The sequence below is a fragment of the Azolla caroliniana genome, unplaced genomic scaffold (assembly GCF_043228905.1).
Source record: "Azolla caroliniana isolate FFs.n. ecotype wild unplaced genomic scaffold, voAzoCaro1.0.p SCAF_2, whole genome shotgun sequence".
Taxonomy (NCBI): Eukaryota; Viridiplantae; Streptophyta; class Polypodiopsida; order Salviniales; family Salviniaceae; genus Azolla; species Azolla caroliniana.
Genome location: NW_028230437.1, coordinates 2,333,865 through 2,352,327, shown reverse-complemented (window position 1 = coordinate 2,352,327; position 18,463 = coordinate 2,333,865). Strand labels below are relative to the sequence as shown.

Sequence of the window (18,463 nt, the reverse complement as noted above, 5' to 3'; positions counted from 1 at the left end):
TTATTCCTACATCCGATCTGCTCAAAAAGAAAGAGAATGCCTCTGTAATAAATAAAAAAAGATAGGGGGCCAACGGGCACCCTTGTCTAGGTCTAACAGACCTACGTAATGGAATTGATGGGCCATGATGCCCTGCCACTAACACCCTACTCGAACTTCCTTTGTAAAGGGCCATCGCAACCGATCTCCATTTTAAAGGTAATCCCAACATTTCCATGACTTTATCTAAAAAAGGCCATTCAACTCTATCATATGCCTTCTCAAAGTCAACGAGACATGCAATGTGTTGATTGGTTTTCTTTGCCAAGGCAATCGCCTCCCAAAATGTCAACACATTATCAATTATGCATATGTTTTCCATGAACCCTGTTTGTCCAACATGAATTAGTTCCTGCAGGTAGGGTTTTACCCTCTTGGCTAGTATATTGGCAAATATCTTATATATTGTGTTGAGCAGCGTGATCGGTCTCCATTGCCTTGCATCAGTTGTTACACCTTGTACCTTAGGAATTAGAAATATCATCCCCATTTGAAATTGCTCAGGTAAGTACCCAACATCCCATGCCTCTTTTAGCCCATCAACCAAATCTGGCTTGATCACGTCGCAAAATTTTTCAAAAAAATCCCTTGATAGTCCATCGGAGTCTGGATAGGACGTTCTGCAAATGCCTACCAAAGCATCAGCCACCACCTCCTCCTCCAAGAGAGGCCTCGCCAGATTAGTTTGTGCCGCATCTGAAAATTTGTGTTGCATTCCCTCTAGCACATATTCTATCAAAGTAGGTTGTTCGGGGATACTGTAACTATCCGAAAGCAACTCATGATAGTGAGAGGTGACCGCCTCCAAGATCTCCGAAATATCCTCCGACATAGAGCCATCTTCCTTAACCAGCTTCGGATTGTAGCTACAGTTTATTCTAGGTTGTTTATGCATGAAAAATTGTTTATTCACCTTATCCCCATTTTTGCTCCACCATGCCGCCGAACTCCTAAATAACATCGTATTTCTGGATGCAATCAAGAGTTGCAATGTTTCTCTGGCAGCCTCAAGGCCTGCCCTAGACCATTGGCATCGGGTATATTTTTGTAATAGCCTTTGGGTAGCCACGATTGATCTCCTTAAACACATTTTTTCCTCCTTAGACCTTGTAATTCTACTTTTCGTCGCCGTATGGAGATAAGTTGAAGTTTCGATAATCTTCCCTCAAAGTTTATCAATTGCGCCACACCCAACCAAATTTCTTTCCCATATACGTCTTATGTTTCTACTCACCTCCACATGATCCTTACATTGCAGTCCCTTGCTGGTCTCCTCTGTGTTTCTAGCGTTATCTTAACCGGCATATGATTGGAGTAGGCTGAACTTGCAATGATTTCAACATTGTTTCCAAAATTTTCTAGTTCCGAACTGATGTATATTCTGTCTATGCGAGACATACAAAATTTTAATCAAATTTTCCATAGATTCCTATGTAGAAAGGCTTGATTTTCATCTGATGAAATAAAGATTTGTTGATTGAATACAAAATTATATAAAAACGTTTCTTCATCCATTGATTGGATTAACTAGCAATGGGCACGGATTAGTTCGGTTTCAAGGCAAAGAAACCGAATTGAACCGAAACCGAATTGTTTATATAAAACAAAAACCAAACTAAACCGTTTAGGGAAAAGTTGAAACCAAATTGAACCATTTAACAAAAAATTTAAACCTAACCATTTAAATCAAACTAATTAAACATCTAAATAATAAAAAATACATTAAATTAAATAAGCATTTAAGTTAAATTTATTAAATCAATAAAAAACCATTAAATTAATAAACTATTAAGGTAAAAATCAAAGTTAACCAAAAACCTATAAGCCTATAAACTAGAGTTTTAGAACCAAAGTCGAACCGTTTATTGAAAATCCAAACCAAACCATTACAATTTTTTGGAACCAATAAACCGTTAAACCATGACTTAACGATTGGGTTCGGTTTGAGCAGAAACTGTGCCCATTCCTAGGATTAACCACCAGGCAATTACTTTTGAACTACATAATGCTACACACATGTAACAATCAACAACGGTTCGGTTCGGTTTGAGAGGGTCCAAACCGAACCGTTTAACTTTTTTGAAACTTGAACCAAACCGACACGAACCACGAAACCGTTAAACCGAACCATGAAACATTTTTCAAACCGTAAAAACCGTCACGGTTTCGTGGTTCGGTTTCGGTTTTCAACATAAGTCAAAATTTTTATTTTTTATTTTTTATTTTGAATTGTTTAAAATTTATAAGATTTCATTTTTTAAAATTTATTTTTAATTGTTTAAAATTTATAAGATTTCATTTTTTAAGATGTTCCTAAAATGTGAGAATAAGGTCTAAAAATGAAAATATTGTTTAAAAACAATTTTTAGATTTTTTTTTAAAATTTAAAAAGAAAAAAGAAAGCAAAAACCATTTAACTGTTTAAACCGCAGTTTTTTATTGTTGAAACCGAACCGAACCGTCAATAAAAACCTGAAATTGAACCGAACCGAACAGTTGAAACCGTTAAGCCGTTAAACTGTGGTTTCACAGTTCGGTTCAGTTCAAACCGAACTGTTGCCGATTGTTACACACATGATTCAGTGTACAAAAATTCTTTCAAAATCTTTTGTCTCTTCTACATCTTTAATGAGTATACATGTTCTCTACTTTACTATTTTTTTATTGATCCAACAATTCAATATTATCATTTTAATGTTGATGAGAATCAATTACCTTTCCATGGACAATGATTACTCCATTCTCCAAATGAATTTCCATCTAGATTACCACTATGCGTAATGCTGACAACAAAATAGATCTCATACCAAGTGGTGTTCCCATGAGCATTCCACCTTATCAACTTAGTCAAATTGAAGAGGATGAGATCACAATACAACTTAAGGATTACACAACAACTATATGTTAATTCTCCTTGTTTGAATATAGTGACTATACAAAAATTGATCATTTGTATGATGCTCGATACTTTATAAAAATTGATATATAAACTACAGTCTACCATCAAATAAGAAATGTTGCAATTGTGCCAAGTGCAAGGCACAATCAAGTGGGGGAATGTATGTTGGTTATTATGGCAGGCCCCAATTGACAGATACGAACACCACGAGGAGGGGATGACTATGGTGATAAAAGCACAAGAGATTTTTTTCCACCATCGACAATATCCACTCAACTCCTATTAATGCCAAAGCTCAAGCTGTGTTGGAATTGGTCAACCCAATAACTATTTGGATTCTACGGAAACAACGGTGTAGACGAGTCTTCTCTTACCAAACTGTGCATCATGTTAATGTAGGAGATATGGAGTGAAGTTGTAGCCACTCTAAAGAGTCAATACGATGGCCGTTATCCAACAATGGTCGTCCTCTCCCTTTCTTGAGTTAGTTGGCATCCACATAAGATGGAACTATTGCGTCCTTACAAGGATTTGTATATAACACTCTCATTTGTAAAATTTTATAACTAATGTAAGGATTTTTTTTTAGAAAAGAAAAGAAATTATTGAGGAAGGTATTCTTAAAACCACATCCATATGTGTATAAGGAAGACACTTATCAACGTGCCATTTTTTGCAAACATGTGATGCTAAAAGAAGATATTCCTAAAACCACATCCATATGTGTGTATAAGCAAGACACTTAAATCAACGTGCCATTTTTTGCAAAAATGTGACGCTAAAAATCGTAGAAAGCTTGTGATGATAACTATGATGTTTAGTGTGATCTACAAACGAGAAGCAACATTTCAATGCTAAAATGCGTTGCTAAACTTTGAGTAGCTACTAGCAAAACCTATCGTTTAACAACCTACATTTATATCTTTTTAAAAAACATTATAAGAAAAAGGGTATCTATAATCCACCTCTTCTCTTCTTATTCTTAATTCCTCACCATTGACCAATCCATCAAGTGTGACCATCGCCTAAGTTTTGCTCCCTTTTCAACATCTTATTGGCTTATACATAGGTAAGTGGGGTTTAGGGTTTACACATAAATACATATAAGTAAGTAGATACACACACACACACACACACACACACACACACACACACACACACACACACACACACTTATATACATACATATCGATATGAATACACATACAATACATACACATTCTTATGTACATTGATTCATTTATACATAGTACATACATTCATTCACTTTTACGCACACATTCATTCATTCCATATATACACACACCCACATGGATTCATTCATATAAATGCATGGATTCATACATTCACATTTATATGTTCATTGATTCATATATACATCTACACACATTCATACACATACATACATTCATACAATTATTCATTCATACACATACATACTTACATTGATTCATATATACATACGTATTCATACAATCATAAATTCATGCACATACATATATTCATTCATAGTAATATACATACACATTCATTCAATCATTCAAGGATTGATTGAAGTGTGGATGCACAAATCGTTGATTTATGATACATTTATCAAAGGATGGAGGCACAACCCATTGATCATTTGTGAGCATTTGTCAAAATGAGGAGGCAAGACTCATAGGACTCACTAGAATTACTATATTTCTAGAAATGCTAGAAATAAGGTAACGTCAAAATTTTGATCACTTCTAAACATGGGCATGTATTTCCAACACAAAATAAGGAGTTACAATTTCTGAAAACTTAGCAATTCTGCAAGACACTCAGAAATTTATGTTTATTGACAGAGTTTTTGACATTTCCTTTTCCTTTATGCTAAAATATTCACCTCTACTCCAAAAAATATATAGAAAATAAAAGCATGCCATCAAAACGTCGGGACTTAGTGGATTGCTAAGTGTTGAAACCAACTCATATTGTAGTAGTGCATGCCGGCCAAATTGACACTTTATCTTTGTCTTATTAATTTCATCTTTATCTTTCTATTCTTAGCTAGAATAGAGTGATGGTAGGAGAATATGTGATGGCAAAAGCTAATAAAGAAGTGAAAAAGATCACTCTAAAAAATGAGTCATTTAAGTGTCAGTGTCACATGACACACATTCACATATTTATATTGTATATGGCTCCATATGCATCATACATTAGTGATGCTACATGCTATGGGAATTGCCATAGGACTAGTCGTAAAAATGGTTACAACAACAAGACCAAAGTAGCAATGGTGAAGTCTATGATGGCAACACCAACAATGCAAATGGAAGCCTATAAGGCTTGACACTTTCTTGGAAAGGTGTCTAGTCCTTATTGATACATGCTAGTTTTCTTTATACATTCATCATTGTTAACTTGAGATCCCAAATAATCTTGGTTAGGTTTAGTAAATGTATCTAGCCGTAGTTTGCAATAATATTCCTTTGTTATTCCACACAAGAAATATATCTCCAATTATTTGGATAGGCCTTTCCAGTGAACTAATTATTAATATACTAAAGCTATTTTTTCATAAATGTGGTAAAATGGCTTAAATTTGACACCCACGACAAGATTTCGTAGCAAATGAGCCTTACATCCACATAATTACTTTAAATTGTTGGCGCAACAAACTACCCACACATACTTTTTTACAACCTCTATTCTTTCATTTTATCTTTAACTTTAAAACCTTTCAAAACCTTTGAGCTTCTAGCACCAATTGGAGTGTTCAAGCTTGAAGTGGATTGCGCTGATAATGAGTGGAAAAGATATCCCATTGAATCACTTTGCAAAGGGTATGTTTGAGCACTAAATGTTGAAGTTGATGGTCAAACCAAAATAGTTCATAAATTCCTTTAACACTTTCACGTGATTGTGATGACAATGCGCTGCCCAACCAAAAGTATCGATGAACATATTTAATATTTGCATCCACTTGTATTCACAAAAAGAATGTATGTATCCCTATTATGATTTGTCCATCTACAATGTCACTATTAATATTGGTTCGTTGAGTTATTCCAAACTCAAGCCCATGTAGTAGTGTGCCTTAAAAAGATGTCAAGTGTTCAAACTGATATCGACAAGGTAATTGGATACCTTACATGTTTTTGTATTGGTACATGTCAATGACCTACCATCATAAACTTCTAGACAAACATTTTGGGTATTTTTGGAAAGGCCATTTTAATAATCTACTTGTAAATTGGGGGCTAGAAGATATCAAATCTCTACCATAGTGTTGAAGAGATATAAGTGAAAGAATTCCAAAACACCGATGACTCTTGAGCACTAAATTTGGCAATGTGGTGGGTATGCTATGAGCTTTTCTCCAAAAAAGCAATTCTACGCCTCTAAAAAGTACCATAATGAAGTCCTTGATCATATATTATTGAGAGAGAATAAATTGAGAATTTTCAAAATTCTAGAAAGGCCAAAAGTTAGGTTGGCAAAACTTGCATAATATGCTTCTTTAAATGTGAGAAAGTTTTCCACCTAAAGTTCTTATACTTTAGGACAAGAATCCTAAAAAATATGTTTCCAATTTGGTTTTGATGGAATTCACAAGTCTAGTTAAAATTGAAGGTACTCATTTAATTGGTTTGGATAGAGATTTTGATGAAGGATGACAATCAACCGTAATTTGAAATCATGTAATAAAAACAAGGTGATTGATTACCCTTTAATGACCCCGAAATGGGTTCTACATATGACAACTATAAATACCTCATTGAATTGAAGTCCAAATAAATTTAGATGACTCACACTTGTGTAAATGTGAGAAACTAATCTACCTAAACTTCTTTACTTATAGATTCAATGAGTGTCTGAATTTGTCTCAATGTGATTCCTTCTTTATTAAAAATTAAGAGATTTAAATATAAGTTGTTGGGAAGAAAAAGAATCTAGCCAAGAATGATAATCAACAATATGCAGCAAAAGTGAATAAATGCAAACAAAGTGATTACCCTCATATGACTAACCCAAATTGGCAAAGTTCAAAACCTTGGTAAACCACTTGCAGAAGAAGTCAATTGATTGTGGCACATACCATGTGGAATAAAATCTCGTGGAATAAACTACGGACCACATGAAGAAAAGAAAAAGTTTTGTCTGGCAAATGAGGGAAAAACTTATTCACACTATAAATCCCTTGGAGTGCTTCTTGGTGTGTGACCTTGTAATTTGTCATGCAATCCACTTATAATAGTTTTGTGTTTACTTAGTACACTTGTCTTTACCACTTTGAATCATACATCTACATAACACTAGCCATCATGACAATAGTGGATGCATCCACAAATACAAAAAAAATTGTATTTATAAGCAGATGGTTGTTATGACTAGTGCTTGAGATAGCAAAACTTTCAACTTGTCGAGATAGATTGAGTTGTTTCCTTTTTTATCTAATTGAATGAACATTAATGCATTGCTATGTGGAATGATGTTGCTAGGATTACAAAATACCTTGAAATCCTATTATGTTAGTTGATTTGCTGAAGGAACTGTGAGAGTTCTTCAACATCGAATTGTATTTGTGCTGTTAGGATGGCGAGTACCTTTCGTAAGTCCATTATTAATACCTCCTTGATGATAACATTCCTCTAGGTAAAGCATAATTGTTTTGAGGTGTTTTGTTGTTGGGTTCAAAAACTATAAAGTCATCTACAAATGCTTGCTTAATTCTAGTACGTCAATTTCAAATATATTTGCTATGATCCATTGAAATGTTGTAGCATTCTTCTATCAAAACATCATTACATTTTACATGAAAAATCCCCCATTCCAAGATAGGTTTTTCTCCATATCTTCGAGTGCCATGGAGACTTATTTCTATCCGCCAAAGCTATCAACAAAACTGTGTCATGGTCTGCCAATGTATCTAGAATAGCATTCATAAATATCAATGGAGATAGGTTACACAATAGTGATTGCATTTACCTCTAGTTATTTGACACTATTCTTAGTTTATTGTTCCTCCTAGTATAATAACTATGGGGCTCAACCACTTGATCCATTTTACTATGGTGATAATTCTTACGTAGAGTAATATGTCTTTGTTTTAAAACTCATAACCTTCAATGAGCTTTTTCAAAAAGCCAACATTCCAAATACTATGGCTTCTGTAAACATCAAAGGCATGAAGAGTTTTAAAGCTTGGTAAACACATTGTTGTTAAAACCATTAAAATGTATATGTAAAGAATGTTTCTAAGAGAGTAAACGGAAGGCCCATGTATTTACTTCTCTAAGTCATCTAAAGATATGATACAAATATACTAGATACACAAGACCAAATGTTGCCCCATTTTTCATGTGTTCTTTATTATGCCAACATTCGACTCTCAATTTGGGCCTTTTAATATTTTGGTGGTCCACTCTCAACCAAAAGGAAAGAAGCAATTGTCAAGGAATGCTCGTGGTGGCTTATTACATCACAACTATGTAGTATAAACAAAGTGATCCTTGGTGTTTTGGAATGATGCCACAAAGACATTTCCGATAAGGTCTTACGATAGGATATTGAAAGCATTGACCCAAATCTTTACCCACCTTCCAATGGGAAAGTAAATCATTGAAATGATATCTTAAATTGCCCAACTTTGAGCCCAAAATTCCCTTATTCAATAATCCTCTCAAGAACCTACATACATATATCTACTTTGCATACAATTTGTAATTGTCAAAAAACTTGTAAAACATGATGTTAGATTTGTCTTCAAATTAAAACTACATCAATCGATGAAAAACCTAACTAAGTTACATGGCTTTTGGAATCAAGAAGCCTAAATGATGAAAGAATGGAATGAAGTTCCAATTAAGCAATCAATATGAGATGTGCCCATTGGATGAAGTTGTGAAGTTCCATTTAAGCAATCTATATGAGACGTGTCAATTGGACGAAGTTGTGTCACCATGCAACCAACAAAAGAACACAAGGATAATGTCAATACACATTATCAAAAGGCTCATATATTAAGAATTTGGAGCATTAATTCCAATGTTTCAACTTTCAAGATGAATTAATACCATAAAGCTCTTCTTAAAGAATTTATATAAGAACTTGAAGAAATGATGCGGTAAATCACAATTCATTCGTTACATGGGCTTCATTTTATCATTTAAAAAAAGTTGAACTAAAATTTTGACATTCACCAAATATCTTTAAATATTAAATTGTTTACTTTCTTGATTTAACATATCGATAATTGCAAAATTTAAAGAATAGTCACAATTACGATAACGGGAAAATCATTTTTACCCATCGTACAATTTTCATTTACTCACAATGAGTTGGTGCATGATGTCAATTTTTTTTTTCAAATGTATCTATTAATCCCTTGTTTTCAAAACGAAAGTGATGTCTAATTGCTATGCATTTCTTTAATACATATTTTTCATGTAGAATTTTGAGATTGTAACAGTTTCATCATTGGGAACAGCCCAAAACATCCCCGAAAACGATTTTCGAATTTGTGGTTAATCTTAGCTGCTTTCGATGCATTGGAGATATCAAACTCATAGTTGTTCGTCATTCTTTCATAGCACTTAAGATGATATGTCCACTTTCACAGTGGTAAAATATACGTACAAGGTTATCCTAATTCGTCGACAAAAAATGTAACTAAAAGAAAGTAATGATGGATTTGAAAAGAATCCTTTCATGGCATATTGCCAAACAAAGCTTCATACTTATACTAAATTAAATTTCTTCGTAAAAGAGCGTAACATTGAGCCCTAAACCTAAATATAGCTAAGCTTCACGGCCTACCATTTCTTCTCTCCTATTTTCCAATCACGAAGTCATCGTGTCAACTCTCCTCAATACAATTAGTCTTCTATTTTTGTGTAAAGTTGTGAAACGAGAAAGCATAATACTTGTTTGCATTCATAGTAACTTTCTTAATGGATATATATTATTGGAAATACATTACATGAAGCATGCTCAAAAACCTTCTAGCATTGACTCTCATCAAAACATAGTGAAATAAATTGATCGACGTCACAAGCCTAGTAGAAGATCTCAATAGATAAGTCTTTTGATTCATCAATTTACCCTTTTGAAGATTGAGAGAAGGTGATTCCTAAACATGTTATGATCATCGTATTCACATTGGTCCCTCAAAGTACCAAAGGCTACATATTAAATGTTAATCATATGTTTATAAGGTTTAGACTCTAGCTACATGCTCAAGTAGATGATAATTAAATGTACTAGTTACGAAGTTGATAATGTATGCATGCATATATTAATCAAATGCCGAAGTAGGAAAGTTTGATCATGTTTTTTTAAGGTGAAACATTATTCAATTCGATATGAGTAGTCGATCAAATGTCACGCCGACGTTATTAACTTCAAATGTCAAACCCTTACTTTTTCTGTTAGGGGTATATGTTGATAGTTTTAAAACTAAACGTTTTGGGATGTAGTTCATAAGTTACCTCATATATATATATATATATATATATATATATGCGAGTTACCGTCTATGCATACACACACACACACACACACACTACATATACCATGATACAGAGAACAAGAGCATCTCAAAAAATTGCAATGCTCACAACTCTACTGAAAATTAACTTCATCGGTATTAAAGTGTACACGACACAATACTATTCAAAACACACTTGAGCAAGACAAAAAACACGATAGCACTGAATCAACGAAAGATGGTTTTTTTCATATATAGCTCCAAAAGAGCTATTGCATTTATGCCCATAAATGCAACAGAGAGCTTATTTTGCAGAAAAGTAAAGTATCTGTGTAAGTACTTGGGCTCCATTATATAATTTGAAAAGCTCGTGGGTTTCTTTTGTGATCATAATGTACAATAGGAACCTTTTGCAAGGACACATATGGAAATGCTTTGTGAGATGAACGACCTTGTCATTCAAGAAAGTAAATAAAATGAATCAATTTAAAGAACATTGCGGAAGGCAAAGGTTTTAAAGTGAGACTCACCCTATTTCAATTAACTTAACCTATAATGACATTCTAATAATGTGTTGGAAAAGTGTTTTGATTTGTTTGTAGATAAGCTTATTACTCTTTATCGATAGTATGATGCTAAATCAAACGTGACCCGGGAAGGGATACAAGAGGATGACTCATTTTTTTCACTCCGTGCTTTAGTATGAATTTGAGCCCAAGCTGGTTGGAATAACTTCTATGCCTATAGAATGGGACAAGGTAAAATGCATGTTCTTCACAGAAGGATTGTAATATTGAATGTTGTGAACTAAAGTAAAGTTGAAGTATATTAACATATCTTTGTTGTAGTGTACTTTGTACTAAAGCTCCTTCTGGTACACATTCTTATATTGAACAAAAATAAACATCACTTGCAAAATCATGACCGTATAATGATCATTTAACGAACTTACACATGGACCAAGAAATAACCATTGGAAACATCACTAAATTCCATATTGTGAGTCTAAGATATGCTCTATACTATGATCAAGTCTTTCGATGTAAGTAAGGGTGGATGGACTCTTTTAAAAATAATGTATACTTGATTCATTTACAATTACCCTTCAATTTACATGAAATTCTCAAAATTCCCCTCTCCCTCTTTCTTTTACTCTCTATTAGATCATATTTAGTGTCATATGGACATGAGTGAGATATATATGCATCTATATTTCCACGACACCTCCATTTCTAATTCTTCCTTTCTATAATTAGGTTACATTATTCACTTTCTAGAGTTAGGTTAACATCAATAATGATTTAACTAGGACTAGTCCATCTAAAGCAGGGGTATTTTGACCATTTTGAAAAAATACAAGGGGTGTCCAGGGAATCTTGTGAAAAATTAGGATTGGTGTAACAAGTATTATGGAATAGAAGTACTATTCCTTCGTGGATCAAAGATCCGATGTGCATAATCTCTCATTAGCTAGACGACATAAACAATATAAATTCTTCATTTATATAAGCAAGGTGACAAAACATAATCCCTCATCAACTTTACTTTGAAAATATCTATTTCTCATTAATAGAAGCAAACTAAAATTGACACCTAAGCCCAAAGAGATACATATAATGCAAAATAGGTGGGCACATACAAGAACACTTTGGATATACACATAAATGAGCAATACTTTCACTAGCATTGCTCCTTTAACTTGTTCATGAGTTCACCTAAATCCAAGACATGTATGTAAGTGAAAAATCTCGAGACTGTAAGTGTTTGGGAAATACACTTCGGATCTTCAATGCAACAATTATGGTTGCATTATTAATATGCGACTCCCTTTAGAAAACCTTTTTTCCTTGAACATTTTAGAGCCATTAGCTGGTGAGTGGAAAATGTACAACGTGTGTAATGTTGCGACTCTTGATCGTGTTAACAAACATGTGCAACCAAAACTCTAGATCCCTACAAGAGAGACATTGGTAGTGATCGTGAGCTAGGGACTGTAGACATGTTCTGTTAGTGTGAACCTTCTTCAAAATGTATATATATATAGTTCACTTCACATAGTTGTATTGGATGATGCATTAGTAGCTGTGAGTAGCAACACCCTCTTGATTTCTTCAGGTTCGACATTGTCTTGATCGGACTGCTGTGGATTCAAAGATAGAAGAATGGTGAGAAACAAGATATTATAGGCAACACATACACAAGTGTGATACATACCCTTGTAAAACCAACAAATCTAGCGACGGATTAAAAATTAATACACAATGATGATTGTGGGCTCTCTAAATGACAATGGGTTTTTTATTGGATCTATTTAAACACGAATTGTGAGTGTCTCTAATTTGTATAAATTCACATTCAATACCCTTTGAGTTCTCCAGACTTGGGAGTGTGAATATGGACAAGAGACATGTAGGGGTAGGGATGAAATATCAAAAACCACAGAAATAACAGATAACAATATCAATTTGAAATATGAATGTACCTCAGCTCTAAACACATCTAGAGCAAAACCATTGAAGCAGCTAATGACAGCTTGTTGGACATCTAGACCCAGGCCATCCAAAGCTCTCATGGTGGACAATAGAAGGCCAGGCATCCCAGCACACAACATGTGTATATTAATGGTCCTCCCTTCCCTTATCCTCACTTCCACCTGCATTAATCAAGATCCAAACAAATGTGTACCAAATTAGATTAGGGTGAGACATAATTAAGCATTATGTACATATAGATAGATTTAGGGTGAGCCATAATTAAGTATTATGTACATATAGATAGATTAGGGTGAGAGATAATTAAGCATTATGTACATATAGATAGATTTAGGGTGAGACATAATTAAGTATTATGTAGATATAGATAGATTAGGGTTAGACATAATTAAGTATTATGTAGATATAGATAGATTAGGGTGAGAGATAATTAAGCATTATGTACATATAGATAGATTTAAGGTGAGACATAATTAAGTATTATGTACATATAGATAGATTAGGGTGAGAGATAATTAAGCATTATGTACATATAGATAGATTTAGGGTGAGACATAATTAAGCATTATGTACATATAGATAGATTAGGGTGAGCCATAATTAAGTATTATGTACATATAGATCGATTACTGTGAGACATAATTAAGTATTGAGTACATATAGCTAGATTTAGGGTGAGACATAATTAAGTATTATGTGCATATAGATAGATTTAGGGTGAGACATAATTAAGTATTATGTACATATAAATAGGTATATTATTTTTTGAGACATCCGATGAGATTTATTCACAAATGAGGAATGCGCTTGAACATGTTCCGCTCGATCGATGCGGAATTGAGTCCGATCAATTCATTTCTATCAGGACGAGAATTCTTGGTATTAAAGAATGGCCGAGAAATCTGATGCAGCTAAAGATTGGGATGAAAGCACCCTAAAATCCATAATTATACGCGGCAAACCACGGCATCGTGGGAGCTAAACTAAATTGGGCCCATCTCAATGCATATGATTCCAACTTCCCCTAATGAAGCAATCTGTCTTTTGGGCTGAAGAAGATTGAATGAATTATATGCTTAAGAAATGTGTTTTCAATTTACCTTGGGTGGTTGGGATGGGTCGGGGGCCAATGCGAAAGGCCCCGAGCTCATGAGCGCAGAAGTTGTCGTTGCCATAGCCATAGGAGTAGTAGTAGTAGTACAATCTTCGAGCTTTACGAAGGGAGGAAGCATTAAGTTAGCGGGATTGATCACACCGGTGGCCCCGGCAATGTTGGTGGTACCGGACAGGGTACTCTGATTGCTTGGGGAGACTATAACATTATTGAGGGATGGCGTGGCGGGAGGCATCATGATTAGCCTAGATGTCGGGGAATTGGCCGAGACATGAGGATCCACATGAAGAGATGTGGTGGGAGACGGTACGGCCGTACTGATCGGCGTACTCTCCGCCTCGAGCTCGTTGTGAAGGTCATTGATTCGTTGGAGGAGCTCCTTCAGGTAGTCGATCGCGTCCCCGAGGATGGAAGCCCTATCCATCTAGTAGGGATTTTTTACACATTTTATGCAAACACACACACACACACACAAGAAAACATCATTAGTAAATTATATGGTTCTATTGTATGTATGTACTATAATGATGATGATGACCATGGTCATAATGATATTGTTTTTGTAACCCTATCCCTCCATTAGGGCTACATTTATGCAAACGCAGACAAGAAAGCATGATATTAGTAAATTATATGTGTGTATGGTATGTATTTACTATGTATAATGATGATGATGATGATCATGGCCATAATGAATAGTTTAGTAACCCTATACCCTCCATTAGGGCTACATTTATGCAAACAGAGACAAGAAAGAATGATTAGTAAATTATGTGTGTGCATTGTATGTATGTACTATAATGATGATGATGGTGATCATGGCCATAATGAATGGTTTTGTAACCCTAACATTTAAGCAAACACACACACACACACACACACAAGAAAGCATCATTTAATTTAGTAAATTAATTATATGTGTGTATTGTAAGATGATGATCATGGCCATAATTAATAGTTTTTGTAAACCTATCCATCTAGTAGGGTTACATTTTATGCAAAAACACACACAAAGAAAGCATCATTAGTAAAATTATATGTTTCTGTTGTATGTATGTACTATAATGATGATGATGATGATCATCATCATCATCATAGCCATAATGATATGGTTTTGTAACCCTAACATTTATGCCAACACATACACAAGAAAGCATCATTAGCAAAATTATATGTGTGTATTGTATGTATGTACTATAATGATGATGATGATGATCATGGCCATAATGATATGGTTTTGGGTGAAGTTTTTTGAAATTGTAGTGGACCTAAAGGATTTGGTACCTTGGATATCCTGGGCACGACTGAGCGTAATGTGTAGAGCCTGTCATTGAGCTTCTTCCGTCGCCTCCTCTCCGCCATCAGGTTCTTCGCTGGCGGACCTTTGCCTTTAATCCCTTTGTTATGGACATTCATAACATGGCAGCTACCACTGGTAGTGGTAGTGGTAGTGGTAGGAGTAGTAGTAATAGTGTTGTTATGGTTACTATTCAATAGCATTATATGGTCAGAATCATTAAGGATCTTCGTGTTATCCTGTTCCTTACGGGTGCCGCCATTGCTAGCGAATTGCTCTATATTAAGCCCACGATCGCCTTCATCATCATCGCCATCGCCATCACCATCACCATCACCATTGACATTATAATCATCACAGCTATAATTGATGCTGCCACTTAAGATTCTATGATCTGGTCCTCCAATATTTGATACATCCAATTGATTGCTACTGCCATTGTGATGATTGTGAGTATCATTCTTGTAATTATTGCTCCTCATGTTGGTAGTGGTGGTCATGACCATATGTGGTGGTGGTGGTGGCGGTGATGAATGCGTGGCCGTAGATGTCGTCGGATTAACATAATTACTATTAGTAACTAAATGCAGATCAATCCTGCGGTTATTACCATGATGATTTGAATGGAAGAGATCAAGGAAATTGGCATTTGTAGTAGTATATGATGAGGTATTAGGAGGATTTGTGAGTAGCAGTGAAGGATTAATTGTCATGTCATGGTGTTGATCCATTAACATTCCATTATTGCTTGCCATCATATAATCTGTGGCACTAGAACCAGAAGTATTATAATGATTTGAAGCTCCATTCATCATAAAATGATATCGATCCTCGACTGTGCCATCCCGATGAGTAATCATCATGTCATCATTCATCAACATCACATTCGGATTATTCATTTGAATGTTATGATTGAAGCTCATGGGCACATCATGATTGAGCTGGATGTGATGATCATGCTTAATAAATGGGTCAAATATATGATGTGGATTAAGATTAGCAGTAGTATGAGGAGGAGGAGGAGGAGGAGGGTACAATGGATTCATGAGGGTATGAGCATCATCATCATGAGGTGGATTATTATTAATTGCATGAAGGACGGGTAATAGTAAGGGATTGATAATGTGATTATTTAGACTACCATTCATGCTATTATTGTGACAGGAACTATGATTAGAAGAAGCAGGTAGTAATGTGCCGCCCATCATCAAATTAGCAGCAGTAGGATAATGGTGAGCCATAGCCGAATGAATCGGTGGTGATGGGAGGAATCGATCCTCGATCTCCTTATCCATCATATTCAATAGTAGTGCTAAATTCTTATAGTAGTAGTAGCAAGTTAATTGTCGTGAAGAGTAATTAATTAGACTGTGATCGTAACTAACTAAATTCCTTTCATTCAGTGGAATGAATGAACTGTATTATTGTATATATATATATATATATATAACTAGAACAGAATGATAATACTCTCTCTGTCTCTATTATATATATATATATATATATATATATATTTATAATTATTGCAGAGAAAGACAGAATTAAATTGGTTAAGATAAAAAAAATGCAGAATTAATTTTGGCGGCGGTACTTTGGGAGCTCATGACAGCCTTGTGCTTCCCATCACTTCCTTTCTCTTCTTCTCTTTAATTTCTCGACACATACGCACAGGCATACGTGTGTACAAGTGTACGTATACGAATACGCATACGCATACGAATACGTATACATTACTCTCTCCCCCTACCCATAGAATACATAATTGCACGGTTACTTCTTATTATTATTTCCGACCAAATAATTTGTATGCTTTTTGTTTTTTTTTTTTTTCTATAATAATTTGTATGCGTAACTCGACTTTAGCTTTTCTGCTTTTTGCTTCAAAAAAAAGAAAAAAAAAGCAGAAGTTGACAAATTTTGGGCATCGAAAGTTAGTTATGGATCATCAATCCGCAGGTCAGAAAATCTAGAAGGCTCTCCTGCTCTGTCTCTGTGTTTTTTTTTTTTTTTTTTTTTTACCAGGGCCATGGTTTAGTTAAATTTCTTTTGGGCCCCCCCCAAAATACCCATACACACGTGTGTACGTATGTAACACGTACATAAGTATATACATACAGAAATTCGTATACGTAATTAATTGCATCGCTTGTAGACGTGGCTAAAGAAAAACAGATATTTATTTATTTTTATTTTTATTTTGTGCTTTTACTTTTTTCTTATAATTATGTACGTAAATCTTATATTGGTGGTGTTGAAATAAATCACGCTTTCACACTCGTCCGGACAAGAGCCAAACCCGGTAGAGCAAATTGGGGACAATAAAAATCATGATTTGTTGTTGTCTTTTTTCTTCTGATTTCAGTGAAATTGAGTACATACACTCAAAAATTTCAGACCAAAATCCAGCAGTAAATAAATAAATAAAGCAAACAATATAATCGTAATCATAAAGAAACAATAACAATACAAAATTAAAAAATATTCTATATAGTACGTAATATATGCATTGGCAAAACCTTCTTTTTCATTCGAATGAAAACGAATGCGTATGTTATCAAAACATTCGTATGTGTTTTTTTTTTTAATACTTTTTACCTTAAAAAAATATATTACCTTATATTTAATAAAATAATGAATACAAAAGTATGGTATTTATCATACTTCGATGGTGTTTACCATACGCGAATGAGAAATGCACGTATGGTTGATGATATAGAAGGAACACTCAAAATTTCAGACCAAAATCCAACAGTAAATAAATAAATAAATAATGCAACCAACATAATCATAAATCATAAATAAACAATAACAACACAAAATAAAATATATGTATGAAACACCTGTTTAATGTTTTTTTTTTTTTTTTTACATACTTTTTCTATTTTTCCTTTTTTGTTTTTTGTTTTCTACCTGGATCCTTTCTATTAGTTACTTATTATTATTATCTGTAGTCCATCCATATTATTTATTTATTTATTTATTTATTGCTTTTTTGTTTTTATTTAATTTATATTTAAATATTGTTGAGAGCAAAAGGGGGGACAGGATGGGATGGGGGAGGAGTAACTCATAATTAAACTCACGCACATGTTGCTCAACAACCGCAGGATTTTTATGTATTTATTATTTCTTTTATTTATTTATTTATTTATTTATTTATTTA

At 34.1% G+C, this 18,463-nt stretch overlaps 1 protein-coding gene across 1 annotated transcript; it reads right to left on the bottom strand.

Annotated features, from left to right (window-relative positions):
• Positions 1–11,925: 11,925 nt before the first annotated feature.
• Positions 11,926–16,285, bottom strand: LOC147867062 (uncharacterized). Its single transcript, XM_087314748.1, has 4 exons — positions 15,288–16,285; positions 13,990–14,427; positions 12,880–13,050; positions 11,926–12,537 (listed from the first exon to the last, which is right to left on the bottom strand). Exons 1-4 carry the CDS (start codon positions 16,221–16,223, stop codon positions 12,448–12,450), a joined length of 1,635 nt encoding a protein of 544 aa, XP_087170874.1. The 5' UTR covers positions 16,224–16,285; the 3' UTR covers positions 11,926–12,447.
• Between the last annotated feature and the right edge of the window lie 2,178 nt (positions 16,286–18,463).

What these genes read in the sequence shown, in the direction of transcription:
- LOC147867062 (XM_087314748.1), bottom strand. Translation starts at nt 16,223, where the DNA reads ATGAGCTTCAATCATAACATTCAAATGAATAATCCGAATGTGATGTTG. An exon ending in ACCCATCCCAACCACCCAAG is followed by an intron (nt 13,051 to 13,989) that starts GTAAATTGAAAA and finishes TGATTAATGCAG; the next exon opens with GTGGAAGTGAGGATAAGGGA. An exon ending in TAGATGTGTTTAGAGCTGAG is followed by an intron (nt 12,538 to 12,879) that starts GTACATTCATAT and finishes TTGAATCCACAG; the next exon opens with CAGTCCGATCAAGACAATGT.